Here is a 23,251-nt window from a genome sequence, read left to right as displayed (position 1 = left end):
TACTCAGCAGTGAATCACAAGAAAGAAAGGAACACTTTTTACAAAAAGACATGGTTGTCTTCCTGCACTATTAATACATATTAGATTGTCAGTCAATTCTTTATATTACGTTAAATTTTACTCGCACGTATATTGTTCCCAATAAAACATTCAAAATATAAACCAAAATGTCTCACCGGGGGCCCAGGTGGTCCAGGTTTCCCAGGAGAACCTTCACTACCCTAGTAAAGCAAGAGATTCATTTACTCTTCAAACCACTTATGGTAACTGATGTCCAGATCTATTCCATACTCAAGCTATGACGACCATAATGACAATAAACAAGTGATAAATTCAATATGAGCAGGTAATATCAAGAATAAAGTCTCCTGTCCAGCTCCTGCTTAAGCTTTAGGCAAGTTATTAATCATTACTGTATACTAATTTTTCATTTTGTTAGTTACTTGATGCTTTACATGTTGTAACTTCCTTGTGGCAAAACAGTAGTGGTAACCTGGGTTGTGAAACACTTCATATATACCAGGAGGGAGAGGAAGAAAAAGAGTTGTTAGTTTCCATTTCTAGGCAACTGGCAGATAAAAGTTGACATTCATTTTATGCTTTGTATATTGTTTTGCAAAACTCAATCCTCAGCTGGTCATTCACAGGTAAATAAAGAAAAGCTACAGTTTCAGGAGTTCAGTTTATTTAGAAACACATTGAACAAAAATAAAGATCATCTTTATTAAGAGATAATGAGTATCTTTTTAGTTTTCACTGTAAAATATTAATCTGTGGTTACATGTATCTGTAGTTTGTTCGGCTGATGTGCACTGAATTGCTCATGTTAAAAAAAAAAAAAGCTTCTGATTTTTTGCCCCAGCAGAATGGTGGGGCCTATGAACAGGACAGAGTTACAAAGGTTTCAACATCAAATTTCCCAAACAAGATATTTTCAAACCCTCATCACTACGATTCGGTTAAAACCACTGTATAATTCAGAACGAGTCTGCCGGAATTTTTCACTGACTTCACTGGATCATATTAAACATATGCCAGTGAGACACTTAGGCTGCATATTTAAAATTATGAAGGTGGCAAAAGTCAAGCTAATTGATAGAAACTGTCAGCCTCCAAAGAGTGATTTGGAGTACTTCACAGGGAATAAGAATACAATAGAAAGTATCTAATATGACCATTTCTCCAACATGTTCCCCAGATCTTCATCTGGAAGGAGGAAATTACTCCAGCTATATTTCAGTTTACTTCATCACTCTTCAGCCATCTGACTCTTGCCCTTTTTGATTGATGAGACACTAGTAGTTACAGAGCAGTGGCTTCTCATTCTCACCTGTGTATGAACTGTATACAAGAAACTATTAAAAGACTTGTGTTTTGCATTCGGTTACATAAAAAGGAAATAAGTGTGGTAAATTTTTGCTATTATGGTCTGTATGGAGACAGCTCTCAATCAATTTTTATATTGAAATAATAAAAAATCTTTTCCAAATAGTTTCCTTTTCTTACTCATACCAGAGTCAAGATTTTGTAGAGTATTAGTAGGATTGGATACACTGATGTGGCAGTGCTACGCCTGGAAAACTCCAGGCTAAAGCTGAGAAAAACTTCAGAAAAGTGTATTCATATACAGAATGGAGCACTTGTCCCAGAAGTTATTTTGCAGCAAACTAGGTTTATGTCTGCTGTATTTCACGGATCTGAGGTGCCCAATAAATGAATTTGACCTCTTAGTCATAACAGATAACATTGAGAGCCTGATAAAAAAGCACATAAAACACTGATAAAAAGCAGTGCTATAATAGTATAAGTTAACTATAAAGGAAGATTATATATTTTTGCAAAATAACTTAGACCCAATAACTTTCAGTACTTGTGAAGCACTTTTGAAGTATACAATTACTTTTGAGTAAAATACTGGTAAAAGAATGAGAAGCAGAGCAAGTAGTAACTAGTTGTATACTATTTCACTAACTTATTTTCACTTTCCTAAATTTTATATAGTATGTCATACTTAAAGAACATTCCCCGCAACTTACTTACACCACAAGGACTATACTTCACAACATAAGCCCATATGTACGGCATTGTTTGGGGAAAGTACTTGTATTAAGACACAAATAAAAATTAATTTGAAAATGTACGTCAAGTTCTTGTTTGTACTCATGTTAAAAAAAACCCAAAAAACATAGGAGTGTAATGGGATTGCAAAACCTTCACAGACCTTTACCGAGACTAAAAAGAAGCAATACCTTCTCGCCTTTTGATCCTGCTGGACCAGGATGTCCAGGTCTTCCTGCGACTCCCTGCACAACACAGTATCAGTTTATATTAGTTGTGAAACAATGAAACACAGTATTTTTGCATTGCAGCTTAGTTTTTAAAGCTTGTACTTTCTGAAGGTCATTTAAACCTAATTATGCTTCCTCTCCAGGTTTAAATATTTCTCTTCTGTTTGATACAACAGCTGTGTCCTTCTGATAAGCCCTTCGAAGGGTAAAACTTGTGTTTGTGGTTGCATTTTCACCTTGGCAGACTAAAAGCACTGACCTTAACTGGCACCTCTTGATACTGGTAAGAGTCACACGCTTTACTGCTAAAATGCCAATTTACATATTCCACATTAAACTTCCTAACTGTGTTACAATTTTTGAAAGAAGGGAAGCGTTAGTACTGTAAGCAAGCTAGGAATGAATAATGATCGTACTAACTAAGGTGATCACATCCAGTAAGTAGAAAATAAAATTTAAAAAAATTTCCAAGAGTTTTCCCAGAAATACCAACATTTTTAATGATGTTTTTCAGTGACTTTAAATATTGTCAGCTTATTAGCATACTTTTTTTTGTTGTGAAACTAAGTGATTACTCTGTTCCAGTGTTAAATGTTTTCAGAATGCCTAGCTGGAATTATTTTTAGAGTTTTATTACTAACATTATTACTGTAACTTGGGTACAAATACATAATTAACTGCAAGTTTGCACATCATAAGTCATGCAACCTCACAAAGTCTTTAAGAATGCCAAATCTCCAAACCCATTTAAGTTATATAAACTTTGAGTGCAGACAATGACAGTGTTTTCAGTAACATCAACTCACAACATAGTTTCTTTTATTAGAACCAGTATGGGTAAGATTTTATTATTACTCTCCTAAAGGCTGAAAGAAAGGACAAGAAACTAAGAATATGAAGTTTTAGTAGACAGTTATAGGAATCTCTGCAGAGATAGATTAGACCACAGGTGACAGCACGCACTTACAGATGGTCCACTGGGTCCTGGTACGCCTGGCAGTCCAGGAGCACCTTGAAGGCCCTGGAAATTAAAAGAGCATATATCTATTTCCTGTCCCACTTATACTTCAAAAACTACTTATATTCAGCATATTCAGAGGTATTGTAACTATACTAATGCACATTTTAATCTAAAAGCTTGGCATTATTTTTAGGAATGCAAAAAAGCCCCACCATGCAGGGAAGAGATTATCAGGGAACAAGGTTAGAGGCAACTTCTTGCTTGACCGATGAACAACCCTTGTCCTTCAACCTCCCACATTGCTAGCTTACGTCCTGTATGTCTTTTTGTCTTTAGTTCTGTGGATAAGAGCATGACATCTGGCTTTTCCTTAGAGATTAATGTGCTATTTTCTTTCACTAAAAGGTTTTTTTTTTTTTGCTGGTGAGAAGGTATCTACTCAGACTTCTCAATGTTACCTGATGCTGTCTAAATGCAATGATGCTTTCTGCCTGATTTATAGATTTTGCCTTTTTGATAACAGAACTTGACATTTTTCATTGTATTTAATGCCTTATTTTCCTGCTCTTATTCTATTCGATTGCCTGGGAATCAATGGATTCTGGTATCCACCTACTAAACGTACAGGTGTGCAACTTACTACAGTGGATACAGGTAGGATTTGACACAAACCTGCAAGTCACTGAAGTCTTTTCTCTGCCACACCAGGCTTAGGTGCAATTTTAGACATATAAAAGTCATGTACTAATGACAGCTAATTGCTGTCGGGTGACCCTATAATCCACAAAGGGAAATAGGTCCCTCCCAGCAGTGATTAATTTTATCTGCACAGGGCGCCTATCCTCTGACAAGAGGAATCACCTCAGAAAAGGCATATTTCTCATGTTAAATGCAGTGTTTAAGAAGGCATGGCTAAGGGAGTAGTCTAGAAAACGACAGAGGTCAGGAGCCCCGAAATGGGGGCTCTGAGGGCGAGACTGAGGGAAAACCTTCAGGCAAAAATAAATCAGAAATGATGTGGAGGTCGAGACAGACATGGATTTCTCTTTCTTGCTCCCACACACAGAGGATACTGATCCACCTCTGCAGCTTTTCAGAGTGGTAATCCAGCTGCTAATGTACTCCCTGCTCATTTTGAATTACTTTACCCTGACGGTACAGTCACCTGGAAAATTAATATAAACTCCAAAAAGGAATGTTTTAAAAAGGAAGAGAACTAAGCTTCAACAAAGATGAAAGGGCTATTCAAAAGCACATGGAAGTTAATGATCATATTTCAAAGAGCCTCAGGTGAGCTTCTCAATCTCTCTTCCCGTTCCCATGCTAACCAAATCATAAAAATGAAAATAAATGCATTCTTTTAAAATATGTAAATTTGTTAAAAAAGTTACTTTTAAACTTTGTAAACTCTTTCATATGTGTTTCTGAAAAGAAATTCACTTGCACCCTCATAATGTCATAATCAAAAGCTACTGCTAAACACTGAAAATATCAGAGCTAAGGCAGCTAAGCAGCTATCAAATAGTAGAGAAGCATGTGAACAGCTACCTTACTAACACAGCACAGCACCTTACTGAATCAATAAAAACATTTAGAATTAATCTACTCTGGAGTCCTTTAAAAAAACCTAACCACAAGTTAAAATCTTGCCTTTCCCTTATTACCTCCTTAACTGCCGCTAATACCTCACTTGATTCTCAGCAGTTAAATAGTATCTGAATTGTTGAAACTGCATTTGCTAATGCCTCAGACTGCTAGGGCTGAATTGTAGAAGTTACCTATACGGTGCACAAAGGATGTGTTACTTTCCCATTTATTTTTAAAGTAAAATTCTGCTTGGGCTTCACTTATGGCTGCCCTACCATTTCAAGGTATATGTTCTAAATCCAACCTCAGGAGGCACTTGCTTTTAAGCAGCAAAGACATAATGAGCTATACAGATCGTGTGAAAACAAGAGGAAAAATAAGCATGATACTTGAGGCTGGCAATCTGCTAAATTCTGGGGCAAAGCAGTAGCAGGCATACATATCTAATGCTTCTGCTGCAGCTTTTTTTTTTCTTCATGTAACTTAACTTTTGGAAGCCATGGATCTCAAAGAACACAGATTTTTTTTAGAAATTATTCTCATTCTAATTCTTACTGTATTATGGCCTTAGCACCAAAGAAATATAAAACGCTCAAATTACAAACCCCTCAATCAATAAGATCTAAATTCCTTTCATATTTTCCAGGTGCTTTCTCTTGCAGCCAGCACTCCCAAATTACAAGACAGAAGTATGTATTTACAGTGCCAGTTAAGTATTTTGGAATTTTGAACTGTTCACCTAACATTTTGTAACAGACTACTTATTTTAACTCCTTCAGCTGACTAAGGTTACTAGGAAATTAATTTACTTACTCAGATTCATTTGCTTAATAGATTTTTGCTTTGGTGATTTCTTTTTTTTTTTTTTTTTGACAGAGATTGTTCTTGAACTGTTAACTGCAAATATTCCAATTTAAAATAAAAGCTATAGCAGCTATTTTGGATTTGGCACCACAAGTTACATGGCTTTTTTTCCTTCTACATAATGACATAAAAATGACTCTAAAGATATAGAATATGATGCAAAATACTGTAAATATTTTAAATTCAGAATCTTCAAATATTTTCCAGTTTCCACTTAATAGTAATTGCTGCTATGACTGCTCTCATCAGAGTATTCACCACACGGAATGTTTTTGAAAGTGAATTTTATAGGGCAACTAACACAATGAAAGAAAATATGTTATAAAACATGAAGAATTTTCTGAAAATATTTGGCATTTGCCTATTTATTGCTCTATCCTATACTCTTAAAAATTAGCATTTAAATATATGTGCGGCTTTAAAATATATAAATGAGCAAAAATAAAACAAAAATTAAATAGATTTTATTTAATTGAATAATAGCATTTAAGCTTGTTGAGAATTAAGAATTGAGGGCAATTTATAGCAATACTTACTATCTCAGTAGTTTTAAAAACTGAATAATAGTCTGTGCATTTCATTCTCAGACTAGATCTTTATTCAGGTTCAGATAAGAATGCAACCGCTATAGAAATGAAGTAATTTTACCTCATCGCCCTTCTCTCCAGCAAGCCCAGGAAATCCGCGTTCACCTTTGCTTCCCTATGAAAACGTAACATTCAAATAAATACTTTCTATTAGAGAACAATGAATTTCATGTTCTGCAGGGCATTTTATGACCCACATTTAATATATGCTAGCATGAAGCCCTTACAGTAATAGTGCCTAAAGCAGAAAAAAAGGTTTAGTACTACCGGAAAGCTTTAAAATATGCCTCCCATTGAGGTAAAAGGAAATTAGTGTTTTTTACCTAGTAGGCAAACTAGTCAAAAGGCCTGAGGAAGATATCTTATTACTACCATTTCTCCATTTGCTTGCCAAAATGGAGAAAGTACACTTTCATAGAACTACACTCAACCATAGGGGATATTTGCATGTCAAACCAGGTGTCATTTGATCTAATTACAGTGAAGGGGAAGTTTGAGGGACATCAATGAAACTTCAAGTCCCAGTGAAACGGCTGTGTTATTCCCACAGGATCGAGGTGCAAAGGCACAGTGTGGTCCAGCTGTTGCACGCTTGAGGGAGATACGGGAAGTTTCCTTCTTCCCTGCAGGGTTCTTGGATGACTGACTTACCTAAAACAAGCCTATAGATGGCATTGCGCTACTGGACAGTCAAATCTGAGCTAGCTTTAACAGACACAAGACACACAACTATCCTGGATTGGGATTCAACTTGGGCTATTTTGCTCACTTTCCTGAGAGGAAAGGGAAACACAGAAAGAGGGCCACAGAAACAGGGCTAGGCTGCTCAGATGCTACAAGGGTAGGGATCAGACAAAAAAAGTCAAGACTGTCAGAGGTAAGAGACCAGCCTTTCAAATAAGCAACAAAGCAATATAAAGTACTCTCTTCAAAACTTACTTTTGGCCCTTCTCTACCAGGGATGCCTGGAGGACCTCTAGTGCCAGGGTCACCCTGAGGAACAGACACAAAGCAAAGTGATAAATAACCATTTTGTGACACAGGCAGAGTGTCTGACCTATGCAGACTGCCTCTTTCCTGCATTTATGACCATCCCTTTGTTTTACCCCAAAGCCTTCTCTTCAGTCCTTTCTCTCTTCTATACAAAATACTTGTTCAGATATCCTTCCTTGTTTTCCTCCCCATCTCTCTCACACACCCTACTCAAACCATGCTAACAAACTTCTAGCTTCATTTTGAGAGGACTCATAAATGCCTTCATTTAAAAGTCCCAGACACACCTGTGTTTAGGTTTGAGCAGACCATCTTCCTTTTAAGGATTGGGTAGAGATGGAGGCTTCTTATTATTCTTGCCAGCTTCAAATCTACAGTTATTTTAAACTAAATGATTCCTGCTTTGTTGGGAGAGACATTTTCCAGCTAAATTACAATCTTAATAGAAATGCTAACCACAGAGAAACGAAGAATGAAGAGTAAAGAATAGGTAAAAGACAGAATTGACAAGGAGGTAGAAAAGCACATACAAAAGAAAGAAAATAAAATTACAAACAGAATCAGGGAAAAGACCAAAGACATACCTAAATTAAATCAAATTTGGGAATGAGCAAGTCAATAAACCTTAAGTACATGTATTAATAAAGGACAGTAGAATAGGATAATGTCTCCTCAGAAACGATGTGTTGTTTTCATATAGAAATCCTCCTGAGCACACTTTTCATTTTGGAATTTGGCAGATCACTTCAAATTTTATTATTTTTCAAAATAATACATTAGCAATTCTAGACTATTTTCCCTATTCAGTATGTTACCAATATTAATGCTAAAAAGCAAAGCAGAGAATGGGGTATACTTATAGCAATTCGTACTGTGGGCTGGAGGTACTGAACGTGCACTTGCTGGCGCTACCTCACATACTGTTCAAATGCTCTGTTGCAAAACTGCTATCAAATATATTTCTTGAGTATTTTTTAAAAACAAAACCAAACCTCAAAATTATTTTAGGCTAGGCAAATAGTTCAGAATTTAACCTACAGAAACTTTCAGGTGCATGTTTTAGTTTAAAAAGCATGCTTACAGTAAGCAAAGATACTTAGCCTCTGACAATGTTTACCTTCAGTATAGCACCCATGTCTCCCAGAAGTGGCAGCGCAATCTGAAATTAAAAAAAGGCAGCTGCAGTTAATGTTTTACACAACACTATCAATTCTGATGGGTTCTCATTGCTTCTAAAGTTTATAAAGTTACATATATAACTGATAACATATATATTGGCAGAAGCTATTTTTAATGAAAACTCTAAAGAAAGATCAGGGTTTCAAATATAGTTTTTAAATATTAATTATTGCTGTCTATCCAACCTAACAATGTAATTCTTTGTTACAATTTCAATAAAGTTCCTTAAACCATGACAACAACATAACTCCTGAATATTGTAAATTGCACCTTAAAATATTAACAATATATTGTTGCTTAGGTAGCATACCAGCAACCACTTATCTCTATTGGAAAGTCTCACAGACTATTCTCACCTGTTTATCTTCAGTTGTTTTCCATCTGCTTTTTCATAGGCTTTGACTCTACTGTGAACTGTAGCATGAATTGTGGAGATGCCAAAGCTAACTTCAATCAGCTAGCTCAGATACTGGAACTAATCCAGCTACAGCAACACAAGCAACTTATATAGTGTTTTGTCCTGCCTTTCAACATTAAGAATTAGTGCAAAACTCTGTGGTGCCACAGCTAAAATTTCTACCGATATTAAAGCTAACCCATTTAAAGCTTAACCAATAGGTTTACACTGTACTGCAATATATCTCAGATTTCCAAGTGCGGCCATTAAACTTATATTTAAAGCCTCCCTGTAAAAACTGATGGAACTGGTTGTCAACAGCTCCACTCACAAATGGACTCTTCAATTACCAATGCTCATTTCTTCTTCTTGCAATTGCTAAAGCAAAAGTAGCCCTGGGCACACTACAAAATTAGACACATTCAAAATTCGTTACTGTTTTTGTTCAGTCTGTTTCAATCATTTCCATCTTGAAGAAGAAAAATAAAATGAAAAGACTTCTGTAGCACATTAGAAAAACTGTCAGTTGGTAGCAAAGGGCGTCAAATACCAGCTCAAGAGAAGCACTGCTGAACGTACTTAACCATAAGCGCAATTAAGAGTATAACATTTACAGGGTAGTATCACCACCTTTGAAAAGCACGCTGAGAACTTTTCCAGGGTAAGACATAGCCACCTAACACAACTTAAGGACATAACTAGGTAATGTGTGAAGTCCATCCCCTGCTCTTAAAAACCTGTAACAAGCCTTTAAAACAACAACCATATCCCCACATGGCCTGACTTTGCATCCTTCTCCTTGGGACAACATTTTACAGATAAGCAGGCTATTACCATGTCATCTGTCGGTCTTTCTGCTGGACTATGCATGTGTAATTTCCCCACTCTCTCCATTTTTCTAATGTTTTTATTTTAGCTGCAATATCGCTTTATGGTACAGGCCCCCAGGCCCTCAGTGTGGAAGGGTGCTAACCTCCAGCTGCAAGGACACACCAGGTATGAGAGCAAGCCTACTGCGTATGTGCCATACAGTTCATCTGCTCTGTAGGTACAGCAAATCCAGCCTAATTGCACAGATACTGTAGAGTCATAGCTGTGTGTGCTCAACTCTGGATAAGTGTATATGCTGAGCTTTTGAAAATGTTAAAATGGCCTTAATTCTTCGAACTCACTCCTGCTTGCTACATCTTTCTTTAAAAATGTTCTCTCAAATGAGAAGAGTATTTTAACAGAGCAAAAGGCAATAATACTACTGTTAGTAAGTTCTACTATTTAGACCTGTCTGTTTAATAGGGGCATCAGATTTTTTACTTACATTTAGTTTACAGTGCACTGTGCCTTCCAGACCTATTCTGCTTATAGATTTTGTTTCTTCTTATTAAGCACTTTGTGCTCGACTGTCTCGAGTTTAATCTTGTTGACTTCAGACTGTCTCTGAATTTTAAGTTTTTATTATATCTTCAAAAAGCTAGCAATCTTTCCCAGTCCAATTGCAGTTTATATCTACTTATCCTAATCAAATTAAATCACTGACAAGAACCAGGCATGGGAGAGACCTCTCTTTCCAAGTTTGACAGTAATCTGCTGATAGACACTCATATCCATATTTTTTGATAAGCATTAACTACATGGCAATTACTTCAAGACCATTTCTTGCTTGCTTATAGAAGCATCATAAGGACAGTCTCAAGTTTTACTGAAGCCAAGGTATATAACATGACTGTTTCCCTGTCTTTCCCAAGAAAGTTAACCTTCCAGAGACAGAAATCTGATTTATTCCATGACTGGTTCTTAACAAAATTATGCCATCTTGTGTTTCCACTTTATCATTCATATCACTGCTACTTAGAACTAATTAAAAAAAAATAAAATTCATATCTTTCTTGTAGTCAGACTATTTTCAATTGACCTATTACACTCTGGTTCATTTTCTGTTCACATTTTATGAAGATATGTTTTCTGTTAGTGTCTCTCCCTTCCTCAAAAGCCCCATCCTTCTCAAAGTACTCAAAGGTACCTGCTAATCATTTAGAGACTGCTTTGGTTCATTCTTTGGGTGAATTACACCAGATCTTTGTGGTGTGTCTAAAACCTCTTTAACTAATTATGTTTTGAATAAATTAAAATTCATTTTAGGCATTCTCTGAAAAGCAATTTTTTTTTTCAGTGAACAGTGAAAAGCCACTGAATTATTCAACTTTCTCTGCACAATCTATAATTTAATCTCCATGATTATTAAATAATAGACTTTACTGGTCTTTCAAATAATTGTAGTCACAGTGCCTTTTTCTTTTTATATCCATTCCTAACTGAAGCTTATTTTATATTACAACCTTTGTGACTCTCTGACCTGAGTTCTACCTTCATACTCCATGTCAGTGAGAGACCTACTTTTATGTACTGATTTTAGGCCTTTGAGGAGCTACTGATACTCTTACGTGTCTCTTAAAGCACTGAACCAGTTCGCTAATGCAGGAACCAAGGAACAAACCGCTCAGAATCACTATCCTGATTCCAGATAATCAACAGCACATACATGCTACCTAGTTCCCAGGCTGTTCTCTGAAGAAAGCTGACTATTCCCTCCAAGAGGAAATCTTTGTGTGATTTCGGGGCTAGTTTATCCCTCCATAAGCTCCTTGTTGTCAGTCCTCAGGGTTACTTGTTGACTGCTGTATACCTGTACCATCGAATGTTTAATTGAAAGTATGATATATTTTACTGCCTAACACATTCCTGCAGCAGCTCTGGAGCATTTTTAATCTCTTCACAGGCTACCAGCAGCTTGCAGACTAGATGGGAAAACTTTGCCTTAGATTGCATTGCTGGACACTTGGAGACAGACCTCACTCATAAGACATGATGCAAGTCTCCGCATCTGAGGAGTACATGTGATGGTCAGGTGTGTGAAGAATTGCTAGTTTAAGAGACAAACAGACTGAGACTGCTGAGATACTCTACTCACCCAGTGAAAAGCCAAATTCACGCCTTGTTAAGGAGTAGAGATTTTGCTAAAGGACGTAATACAGTTCAACTGTTAGGTTTTGTGATTTTTATTTTCCTTTGTTTTGACATGTCTTAAGTAAATATTATCACCAATGTGTCTCCCTGTTGTTTTGAAAACTGTGGCTTTGACTAAAATCTCTTGGGAAATATAAAATCCTATAAAGCCAGCAGGATCACAGGTGAGTTTAACAATTTTATTTTTAAGCTCTTGTTTTAGCTTGTTTCTTCCAACCACCTACAGATTTTTATTTATTTTGTATATATTATTATATTTTATTTATATCAAACAACTGCTCAGGAATTCAGAAAGCTTCATTTACTGTTATAAAAGCCTCTATAAGCATTTGTTTCTAAGGAGAAGCTTCCTTTTTGAAAGTTCTGAGGTAGTTGTTGGGACTCCAGAGAGGAGCGGGAAAAATGACCGAAGTTTTGCCTTCATGCCAATTTTGCAGATACACTCATCGGACTCTCCTGACTCCCATGTAATATACTCAGTTATCTCTAAGGGTACAGTTTGGTGTGAGGCATGTGCAGGCTTCTTGGATCTTGTAGTTCTGGACTTCATTAAATCTGTAAAGCTATAGCATCGTTAAATACATATCATTGCTGTAATATGTACCCAAGAGGACATGATAACACCTAAAGTGCAGTAAAGGACCAGAATTTATTTAGTGTTTTTGTTTTCAAACCCAGCCACTTAACTTTTCATTAGTGCTAAAGGGAACTGATTGCATTAGAAAGTAACAATTTTCAGAATTTCATGAAAAATTCATGTTTTGTTTCTGTGGCATAGCAAAATTAGCTTTGGAATTCCCAAACTTTTCTCTTCAGTCTTTTACAGGGATCATCAAAGTATGCTCCTGAAAATTTGCATTATGCAGAACTGCTTCTGAGGCTGAGGAATGCTATGCCAAATTATAGCCTGGCAGAAACTCTAGTACACAAACTGTAACACCTGAAAACAAGGTATTTATCTAGTATACATTAACATAAGTTTAATTTATACTGCAATATAATCAAGTAAAGAAAGAAAAACAAACCAAAACAAAGGATGTAATAATTGAAAAATCAAATTAACTTAATTGGACTTCTAGACTAGTTGGTTATCTCACCTCCTTTAAATTTAAAACATTTACACCAAAGTGAATGCACAAGCTTTCTATGTGTACATACAGGATCACCTGGAGGGCCTGGTAGTCCTGGCTTTCCATCTCTTCCTGGAGTGCCCTAGAAACAAATGTAAAATTTGATGGCCTTAAGTCATTGACAATGGACACATTACTTTTTGCTGTATATACAGAGAACTGTCACTTACATTAATACCAGGGGTACCTGGAGTTCCTGGTAATCCTGGGGGTCCCCTAGGTCCCTAAGAGCAGGAAAGGTCATTTAAGATTTAATAATAATTTTAATTTACTGGAAACTTCTTAAACTAAATTAATGCTTTTTATATTAAAGAGAGAACTTATATCCTACCTGCATACCTGCTGATCCAGTTGGACCTACAGGACCCTGCAAGAAAACTCCAAATAATTAGTAGTTATACTTTGTGGGTTAAGGGAAATGAACTTCTTAAAAAATACTGATTGTGGGATACTGGTGCAGTTCACATTGCAAGAAAGACTTGCTCTAAGGTTTGGCTTTAAATCCAAACCTAATTTTGCCAAAATTAGAGAATTCAAGATTTTGCTGAGGCTCATTTTTAAGGGCAAGTAATACCAAAGAATAATAATCCATGGTGAAACTTGCTATTTACCTAGGAGATTCATAAGAAAAGCTGTTATTCAGTTGGATAAAACCAAATTAGATTATTTAAATATAAATGGGTAATTTTTAAAATTAATATTTGAAAATCTTTTAACTGAATAAATTTTTAAGGATTATTACTTTAGAATGAGATCTCAGTGGGAATCTCTAGTCACCTTTCTCAAACATTTTCTTGTTGTACCTGAGTCCTGTCAATGAACTGAAATATATTAGCTGACTGTATTGGTCTGGACTGAAGAGAGATTGCCCTATTCACCACAGTAGAACACATGTAATAACGTGTACCACCTACCATCTACACCATCAATACCATCAATTTTTTTACTGTATAGTCTGAAGACACTGCAGATGGCTTTATTTAAAGGCAATAGAAAGAGAGAAACCTGGGAAACAATCTGAATAACTGAAAGAGTTATTGCTTTAAAAGTTATTTAGTATGAATGCTGTAAATACACTGCATCAACTTGCTTCATGTTTGAATTGAAACTGCACAGAAATGCGTGAAGCAAGCTGTGCAAAATCAGGACTTTACTGTTTTCCTGGCATAGTACCTGGCACAGTAAGGTTCTCATTTATAAGCAGTAGACCTAAGCTTGCAATTAGAAGTCATCACAAATGGAAAAAGCAAGGAGCTGATGCAAAGCCTTCCACATCTCTTCCACATGTCTTCGCCTTTTCCAGTACCAGTGTGGATTTCAAAATGCCATCACCGACAATGTCGAGTATACCTCTTCTGTTGTACCAGTACTCAGGCTGGATTTTGCCAACAACTGAAAAGAATTGTTGCTTAGAAACAGACACAGTCTGAAGATGTCTCATCACTAGGAAGCGCATCTGTAAAGTAGCCATTGACTCTTTCAGTTCTCTAAGGCTTCCATTTCTCACTTAGGACTAGATCTTTCTAGGTGTGGATAAAGGGAAAAGGTGCTGAGTTGGGAGTCATGTCAGAAGGAAGTTCATGGCTTGGCTTTTTACTCTGATTTGTTTACTTGTTGCAGTTTCTCAGCAATGCACAGCGAGAAGCCCAGATTCTGGGCGTTGGTATACTTACTGGTGATCCCTGAATGCCTATTCCAGGGGGCCCCATCTCCCCAGGTGCTCCTTGTACACCAGGTAGTCCTCTTTCTCCCTGAGAAGGGTAAAAGGCTTTTAGTTACAACAGGTCTGAAAATGTAAACTAGCATATTATCCTTGTTTTTTTAGAAACAGGAATAATAGATTTTTTTAATACCTTTGGTCCCCGTGGACCTGGGTTTCCAGGAATACCAGTGGGACCCTAAAAAAAAAAACAACCCAGAAAAAAAATTTCTGTTTTGAAATCAAAGAGACTAGCTGAATTTTATTGCCAAAATTAGTCAGCCTTTATGAATAAACTATGACATATTTACACATTTTCCATGTTAATACCACTGTCACTAGGGGCATGTGTGAGCCTTGCACTATTTCTAGGCTACATTTTAGTGCACTTACAATACCGTTATAACATATACTTCAATTTTGAATTTACATCCAAAGAAATACTTGTTCTGGTTTCCTTCACTGCATAGGGAGAATTCTTTAACAGTTGTCCCTACAAGAAATAAAGTCATAAATGCCTTTTCTGATTATGGACTTACTGGTGTTCCAGGCAGACTTGGTCCAGGAGGCCCCACATCACCTTTTGGACCTGGATGTCCAGGGGGTCCCATAATCCCACCAGGGTCTCCCTACAAGATAAATTTGAATCATTAATTGAAATGTAAGGGTTTTCTCTTCTGAAAAAATTCTAAATATTATCAAGGTTATCCTAGAAAGTGCCAGTCCTTTGAGAAGAAATAGAGAAGAAAAAAACCCCATATTTTCCTTCAAAAGGTTTCAGAAGAAGAGGCATGGACCACACAACCACTAGCAGTTAACTAGCATTCTCTTGTTTTTCCAGGCTTGCAATCCATCTGATCTACATTTCTTTGTCCCCAGACCCCTAACATGCAGGTTGTTGTTAAACCCTGCCAATTAATTCACAGTAACACCCTCAAACTGTCTCTCTCCAGTTATCTACCCCTAGTGCTAAAACTCTGGTCTTCACTGTAGTCCTGTTTATGCCTCTATTTCTTACTTCAATGCATGCAGTGTCTCTTGCTCCACATCTCTACAACTCCTCCTGCTTACACAGGTGAATTTGTGACTTCCATTACTCTGTCCTCTTGTCTTTTACATGCTCCTGTAACATTCTCTGTGACTCTTTCTGAATCTACTACTTTCCATTTTGCAAGACAAATACATTTTTGTCATTGTTCCACAGTTATTTTCTTCTCCTGCCTTTTCATCAGCTCTGTTGGCCGGAGCCAACGGTATGAGATTCAACAAGGCCAAGTGCCAGGTCCTGCACTTCAGTCACAACAACCCCATGTGACGCTACAGGTTTGGGGAAGAGTGGCTGGAGAGCTGCCTGGAGGAAAAGGACCTGGGGGTGTTGGTCAACAGCCAGCTGAACATGAGCCACCAGTGTGCCCAGGTGGCCAAGCAGGCCAACAGCAGCATCCTGGCTTGTATCAGGAATAGTGTGGCCAGCAGGAGCAGGGAGGTGATTGTGCCCCTGTACTCAGCACCGGTGGGGCCACACCTCAAGTACTGTGTGCAGTTTTGAGCCCCTCACTACAAGAAGGACACTGAGGTGCTGGAGCATGTCCAAAGAAGGACAACGAAGCTGGTGAAGGGTCTAGAGAACAAGTCTTATGAGGAGCAGCTGAGGGAACTGGGGGTGTTTAGTCTGGAGAAGAGGAGGCTGGGGAGGCCTTGTCGCTCTCTGTAACTACCTGAAAGGAGGTTGTAGCGAGGTGGGGGTCAGTCTATTCTCCCTAGTAACAAGCGATAGGATGAGAGGAAATGGCCTCAAGCTGCGCCAGGGGAAGTTTAGGTTGGATATTAGGAAAAACTTCTTCACTGAAAGGGTTGTCAAACATTGGAACAGGCTGCCCAGGGAGGTGGTTGAGTCTCCAGCCCTGGAGGATTTAAAAGAAAGGTAGATGTGGTGCTTGAGGATATGGTTTAGTGGAGGACTTGGCAGTGATAGGTTAGTGGTTGGACTCAATGGTCTTAAGGGTCTTTTCCAACCTTAACGATTCTATGATTCTATGGTTTCCCTTGTACCCCACAGTGTATAAATACCATAATGTATCACACAGCTCACATATGCCTATATATCCTCTTTTCTCCCCTGCTCTACATTCAACATATACACACACCCCCCATTTTTAACTCTTGTTGATGTAGCTGAATTCTAACTAAGGGATTTCTACACAGAAAAATACAGTGCCATAAAGAGATCCAAGACTTGGCTCGCATCTGAGAGTATAGCTGCCCCAGGGCTCTGCCAAGGTGAATATATCTGACTGTGAAGTGGGATTTTACACACTAGTCTGGTTAGGACACTACACAGGAAAGGCTGTTCTGTGGTCAGGACCTGAACTGCCATTTCTGCACTGGACCAATTTATTCTAAGAGCCCAATGCAACCTCTTCAAAATATTACTTAAATTCTGAACCTAAAGAGCAACTGGGATTGCCAAATTGGCCTGCAGCATCTCCAAGGAGCAGAGAGGGGTTGCTGCTTGTACATTTTAAAATCAGTTCATAAAGCAGACACAGATGCACTACAGAAAGATGGAAGGTTACTTCAGAGATGACAGTCTAATACGCTATAACATATCAAGCTTAATTAAAACCACTTAAAATGTACCTTGTCTCCTTTAACTCCTGGGTTTCCTGGCACCCCATGCTCTCCTGGTAAGCCCTGGAATTAATAAAAATATAACTGTACATTTTTATAGCTATTCCCTTAAAGATTATCTAAAATTACAGATGAAAATGTGTTTACACTGGATTATTTACTGTGCATTAGTATTCACCCAAAATGTTAAAGGGTACAAGTTAATGAATGCTTTTTAACCAAATATATGATTACTTTTCTTTAAGTTGAAATGCAGTAATCAAGATTATTTTCTGGACCCTATCAGGGCAGTATGGCAGAGACTGACAGGTTTCTTTCTTCAATTTCAGAATAATTCCATGTCTTAAAAATCATTCATTTCTTCAAGGAAGGCAGTAGCAGGTACAAACTTCAGTTTTAAATAAGTGTTTTGTCTCTTTTGCCTATGAAGGGCTGCATGATTTCCTACACTATTTAAATATCCAACTGTGTATCTTAAAAGCCTTGATGAATTCCTACTCCTGCACATTACTTAATCCACCAAATTATTTTAAAATGTTTTAGATACTTAATGGACAATCAAATATTATCTGCAAAATAAATATATTCCATCCTTTCTTTTGTCTACATCTTATGATATTTCACGTTTTGATTTTAACGTCTGTATTTTCCGTTGCCCTTTTCATGAAGGATTTTTTATAAATGCAGAGAACTGAAATAGATTAAAAACTAAAGAGAAACTACTTAAATAATAGGGAAGGGTAAATTGTGTTCTCTTACCACGCTGTAACAAATACAGAAAAAAACTTTTTCCATAACCCTTCAATGCTATTCAACCAACTATTGTATCAAGCATTTTATTAAGAATACAAGTAATTTTCACAAATAAATGATAAAATTGTCAAAACTGAACAGTAAAATCTAAGTATGATACTTAATCCAGAACGGAAAATGAACTTTCTAAGAAAGACACAGAAACACATATTGTTTTTATTTTTCTTCACAGTGTAGAACATAGTTTTGTGAACACTGGCATATGAAGGATGACAACATTGTCATGCCAGTAATGAGGGTTCAACATCTGTGTGTTTGCTCTCTCTGCTGCATTCTGTCCTTAATAAAGACAGGCAGCTATGTGTTTCATCCAGCCATCCAAATTAAAGGCATAAGAAAAAAACCCCCAGTACCTTAATGAAGAATATGCTGCTTATACCAACACAAAATCATTATAAGAATATATGGAAGTTTAAATTTACTGATTATGGATCAGACACCTTATCCTAACCTGCCACCTTTTGATATTGACATAAAATACATATAGTCTATCTTTCCTAAGGATTTCTCAGATTATTTTTTTTTTGTTGTTGGATCAAGCTTTAAGGATATCTTAGGAAAGGAAAGAAGCAAATCTTATCTGCTGGATGATTCTTTGATGACGTAAGTGGAAGTAAAACAATTTTCAATCTTTCATGATTTTCATCATACTGCATAAGATGAATGATTATATTTGTTAATCCATAATGTTTCATCTTTAGAAGATAAAACAGAACAATGAGCCTGGAACCATATACATGTTTCTATAATATGTTTAAATATATGTTTTTATATACTAAAGTCGTGTGTACAAATATGAGTCTTCAGGATCATCTATATCTAGGACCTACATCTATTATATATAGTAATTATCTGTTCATAATGTCGCTTGATCAAAGATCCAGCAGAACAGCAGTTTCAAAAGCAGCAATTATGAACTCAAACAGGATGATGGCAACACAAGCAAAACAAAAATGCAGTATTTTGTTATCTTTCACAGTAAGGTTGGGGATCTATATATAAATAGAATCACAGCAGAAAAGGCTTACGAACTATTGTTATAGAAGGCAGGTGAATTAGACATAATTTAAAAAATGTGTGCCTCAACTAAGTAGGAAAATAAGATATAAAGAAATGGTCAATAAGTACACAGTACAAAATGATTAAACGCAGATTTGAATAATAGGGTTTTTTTCCCTGCCAGGAGCTGAAGACGCTGTACTCCAGCTGTCACTTTGCTTATATCCTTAAGACTTTTAACAGGTCAACAATAAAAAGTCTGCCAGCTGTGTACCACTCAGAACTGTATTTTAATATTAATAAAGTATATGACTTAAAAGCCTGTTCACAGCAAGAGTTCTCTGCCACAAAGCAGTCTCTGAGCATGTGTGGAAAGGCCTAAGACAAAATGGAGCAACATCAACTCCTAAGTGCTTCTGTGTATAGAAGTAAGATAAAAACCAAAACCAACCCACAAAGCAAAGATTAAAATCCCAGTTCTTTTCAGGTGAATGGCTTAACTACTAGGCTAAAGCCAAGCTCTCCATTGGCTGCTTTTCCTGGTCCACTTCTTCGATCTCGCCAGTCAAACCTCCAAAATGGTACTTGAAAAACATTTTACGGTTTATGGAGGAAGGGAAGGGAGAAGAACGAGGGAGAGGGGGAAGGTGCCACTTGTTAGGTTATGTAACGACACCACTGTCACGGACCTAATTTCAGTTTACATGGGGGATTAGGCAGAACATAGCGCCTGCACACCTAAAAAGGGATTGCACCATAATTTGGCATGGACACAGGGAGCCACCTTCTTGGAATAGACCTTCTGTTATATTAGGGTGTCAAGCCAAATGCTCAGGGAACTTTCAAGCTTAGTATAACCATGCTTGATAGATTAAGATGCTTCCTAGAGTATTCAGACTGGATTGAAGTTTCACCCGTGCTCTTCCTACCTGGAGGCACAAGGGTTACAGTTGTGCTGAATCTCGGGAGAGGATCCTACCAGTTTGAGGGATCCCAGCTGGCCAGCAGACCCATCAGTCTGTTGCCCAGATGCATAACAGACTAAAACTCCCATGAAGGAGGCCCCCATCAACTTGACAAACCCTAACCAGTAGGCAGACCTGAATACAGGGCACCCAAAAGCATAATAACTACCGGTTCATTAAAACTCTGCTGAGATCCACCCCCCCCCCCACTGCCCACTCCCCCACTACCTCGACAATCCTAACTCGTCAGTTTTGCACCCACCGGCATAAAGGTTATGGGCACACTACATCTCTGGTGAGGTGTCCCATTCCCACACTCCTCTTAGCAGGCCTCCCTCAACAGGCCATGATCTCAAGGTTCAATAAACCATCTGTATCCTGCTTCTGACACCATCTCTCAGCCTGTAGTGGATCTGGATATTGGGTTTTATTTAAGAACCACTGAGATGAGAGCTTTTACCCTTCTTGATTATCTCACACCCTCGCTCTCACCTGTTCCCATGTTAGTAATACATTCATTGGGTCCTGACTTCCCTCTCTAGCAGGTAGATTGTTGCTTGGCTGGGACGGTTGGGCAGCAAGGTGTCTTGGTTTGTGTTGTGCAGCTGCTCACAGTTACCAGTCTCAGGTGCTAGTGGCTGAGGCCCCTGGCAATTGTTTCCATGCATCTCCCTGATCTCCACAACCTTCCCCCACTTCCAGGACCTTTCCTCCAGCCAAGATCTTCCCCTCTTTCTTGAGAGAACACCTCTTGCCTTTCACGTACCCTTCTATTTTGGCACCAGTTCTTCTTCTGGGTACGCTCATTCCTCGGTTCTTGCCATCTAAATAGCCCACATGTGGAAGCACAACAGGTGATCAGCCTCCAGACTGGTGAGTCTGTTTCATGTCTATTAACTGGAGACCCTGGGTGTAGCACTTTTCTTTAGTCGAGATGCTATCAAAATTTAAAAGCAGCTGCTACTGTTGCATCTAACAGGTAGTAGGCTTCTGCTTGAGAGTTCAGCAGTTCAGGTTTTAGCATTCTTGCACAGACACAAACACATATTACCTGTCAGTGTCCACAAACTAAGCTATTTTTCACTTATGGCAACCACATAATGGCTTTAGGCACTTTATGACTGTCAGGAAGCCCCTGCACAACTGAATTGGAATATCAACCGATAATCATAAGAATAATCTCTCATTCCACTTTCTGCAGAAGTATTGTAGTAATTTAATCTATTGAACAGTAATTAAAAAAGGACTTTTCTATTAAATTCTTTCAAACCAATACTTCTACTATGGCTAAAGATTTTAATATTGTCCCCAGCTTCAATGGAATTATGTCTTGCTCTGAATATGAGTTTTAGTCATAAATCTGACCTAAATTCTGTGATAATTAACGTAATTGTTTATTCCGTTCACCTTATTAATCTTTATCACTTTTACAGGAAGTAAAACAATTCAGAGTAATACAAAACCACAGACAGAAATAAAGAAGGCCATGTGTTTAAATCCTTGGGGTACTCTTACTTTCCCTGTTTCTTCTCATTTTGCTCCCCACACACTGTCCTTTCCAGCTCACAATGTAACATTACTAAAACTCTGCTAGAAATCTTTTTAATTTTCACCTACTCGTGTGAGATAAAAGTGAGTTTTGTAGAGCTAATTATCTGTGTTAGTATTATCATTCTTACTTGTTCAAATGGTAACACAAGGACAAAAAGAACATAAGCAACTAGCAGAACTCTATCCCGAGGCATCCCATACTACTGCGTTTTGACACTCAATTACTATAGTACCACCCACAAAAGGAGCACCTATGATAACTTCTGTGGTACTGCCTCACTGGCTGACTGCTCACACACCACACTTCCACAGCTTGGTGAAACTGCACAATACGTACAACTTCTCCTGGCTCTCCCCTGGGTCCAGCAGGTCCTGGAGGTCCTTGCAGTCCCTGTGATATGACATAATACACGCTTGAAGCAAAAGTCAATACACCTGTTGTAATTTGGCACAAAGCATTTCATATATAAATAGATTAAAACATCCGGCATTAAGAATTATCTTCTACATGGAGTAAGAAGTACAGAGTTTGCTCATTCTTCCTTAATCTAATGTTTAGTCCAATAAATCTTTGGGACTATATGTACAAAATCCAAAGTATGTATACGAAGGGAATACAAGTAAATACAAATGCACTACCTAAAGGGAAAGACAAAACAAAAGGAGCAAATCAAGATTTTCTCCCTCAAGGGACAGATCCAGAAGTTATGTTTTTTAACTACATGGTGGGTGTTCCTTCTTTTTTTTGGAACAGATCTCATCTGAAGGATTCCAGAGCACTAAAAGAAAAATGGATTGAGGTGAAGAGATAAAAGGATGACTTGGTTCAAACCCTAATAATCCTTTGGCTCTCTATGAGCCTCTTCTGGAAGGTAAACAGTGTGAAAGTAACCTAGATTTCCTCTGCAGTAACAATTATTTCAGTAGCTCCTACCAAGGAAGGACATTAGTCTCCAATGAGCAGTCTAAGGAGTTGGAGTGGAGAATCATTTTTAAGATCACAGTTTCGTGGGCCCTGTAGCTGCACCTATTCCCCCTGGGACTTCTTTCGATGATCTAAGGAACCTGCATACTATCATATCAAATATGAATAGTGTTGGGTGGTGGTTGCATTTTCACAGTTTCCAATTCTACCTTTATTTGATACAATTCAAGGCATCATGAGAGATTCTGAAGAACATTTGCACTTCAGTTACTTTCTTCAAAGTGAGGCAAAGACTATTTTGGCATTATCTGCAGTCTCGTAGAATTGAACATAGGAACCACTAATGTACTGGTAGTGGTTACTCCTTGCCTCACTGATGGATAAAGAGAATACACCCAGCTACCACTAGATCTGTAATTGCAAAATGGGTGCTTATATTCTTGAGTGACCAAATAACATTTAAGCTTTGCATAAATATTCCTTGCTGAGTGATGCTGAGTTTAACAAGAATTTTATGAACTGAAAGTAAAATACCCATGATCCATGTACAAACTTTTTATATAAACTATTTGCATTCTCTGCCATTTAAAACTAGCTGAAGAGCTGGTAGCACTCAAAGTCCTCTTACATAACAGCGTAGAATGTAATGGCTGTTAATACC

General features: G+C 37.6%; 1 protein-coding gene across 4 annotated transcripts in view; it reads right to left on the bottom strand.

The window, feature by feature from the left end:
• Positions 1-23,251, bottom strand: part of COL19A1 (collagen type XIX alpha 1 chain) — a 209,722-nt gene that overhangs the window by 32,283 nt on the left and 154,188 nt on the right. For all 4 annotated transcript variants that reach the window (XM_075087052.1, XM_075087050.1, XM_075087053.1 and 1 more), the window contains exons 24-37: positions 22,003-22,056; positions 17,347-17,400; positions 15,246-15,335; positions 14,861-14,905; positions 14,681-14,758; positions 13,339-13,374; positions 13,178-13,231; positions 13,036-13,089; positions 8,398-8,439; positions 7,227-7,280; positions 6,349-6,402; positions 3,256-3,309; positions 2,250-2,303; positions 177-221 (exon numbers count right to left, since the gene is read on the bottom strand). In XM_075087052.1, the coding sequence (XP_074943153.1) occupies positions 177-221; positions 2,250-2,303; positions 3,256-3,309; positions 6,349-6,402; positions 7,227-7,280; positions 8,398-8,439; positions 13,036-13,089; positions 13,178-13,231; positions 13,339-13,374; positions 14,681-14,758; positions 14,861-14,905; positions 15,246-15,335; positions 17,347-17,400; positions 22,003-22,056 (768 nt within the window). The remainder of the gene's footprint in view (positions 1-176; positions 222-2,249; positions 2,304-3,255; positions 3,310-6,348; positions 6,403-7,226; positions 7,281-8,397; positions 8,440-13,035; positions 13,090-13,177; positions 13,232-13,338; positions 13,375-14,680; positions 14,759-14,860; positions 14,906-15,245; positions 15,336-17,346; positions 17,401-22,002; positions 22,057-23,251) is intronic.

Source organism: Phalacrocorax aristotelis, chromosome 3, assembly GCF_949628215.1.
Source record: "Phalacrocorax aristotelis chromosome 3, bGulAri2.1, whole genome shotgun sequence".
NCBI classification, from domain to species: Eukaryota; Metazoa; Chordata; class Aves; order Suliformes; family Phalacrocoracidae; genus Phalacrocorax; species Phalacrocorax aristotelis.
This window is presented reverse-complemented; position numbering and strand designations above follow the sequence as displayed.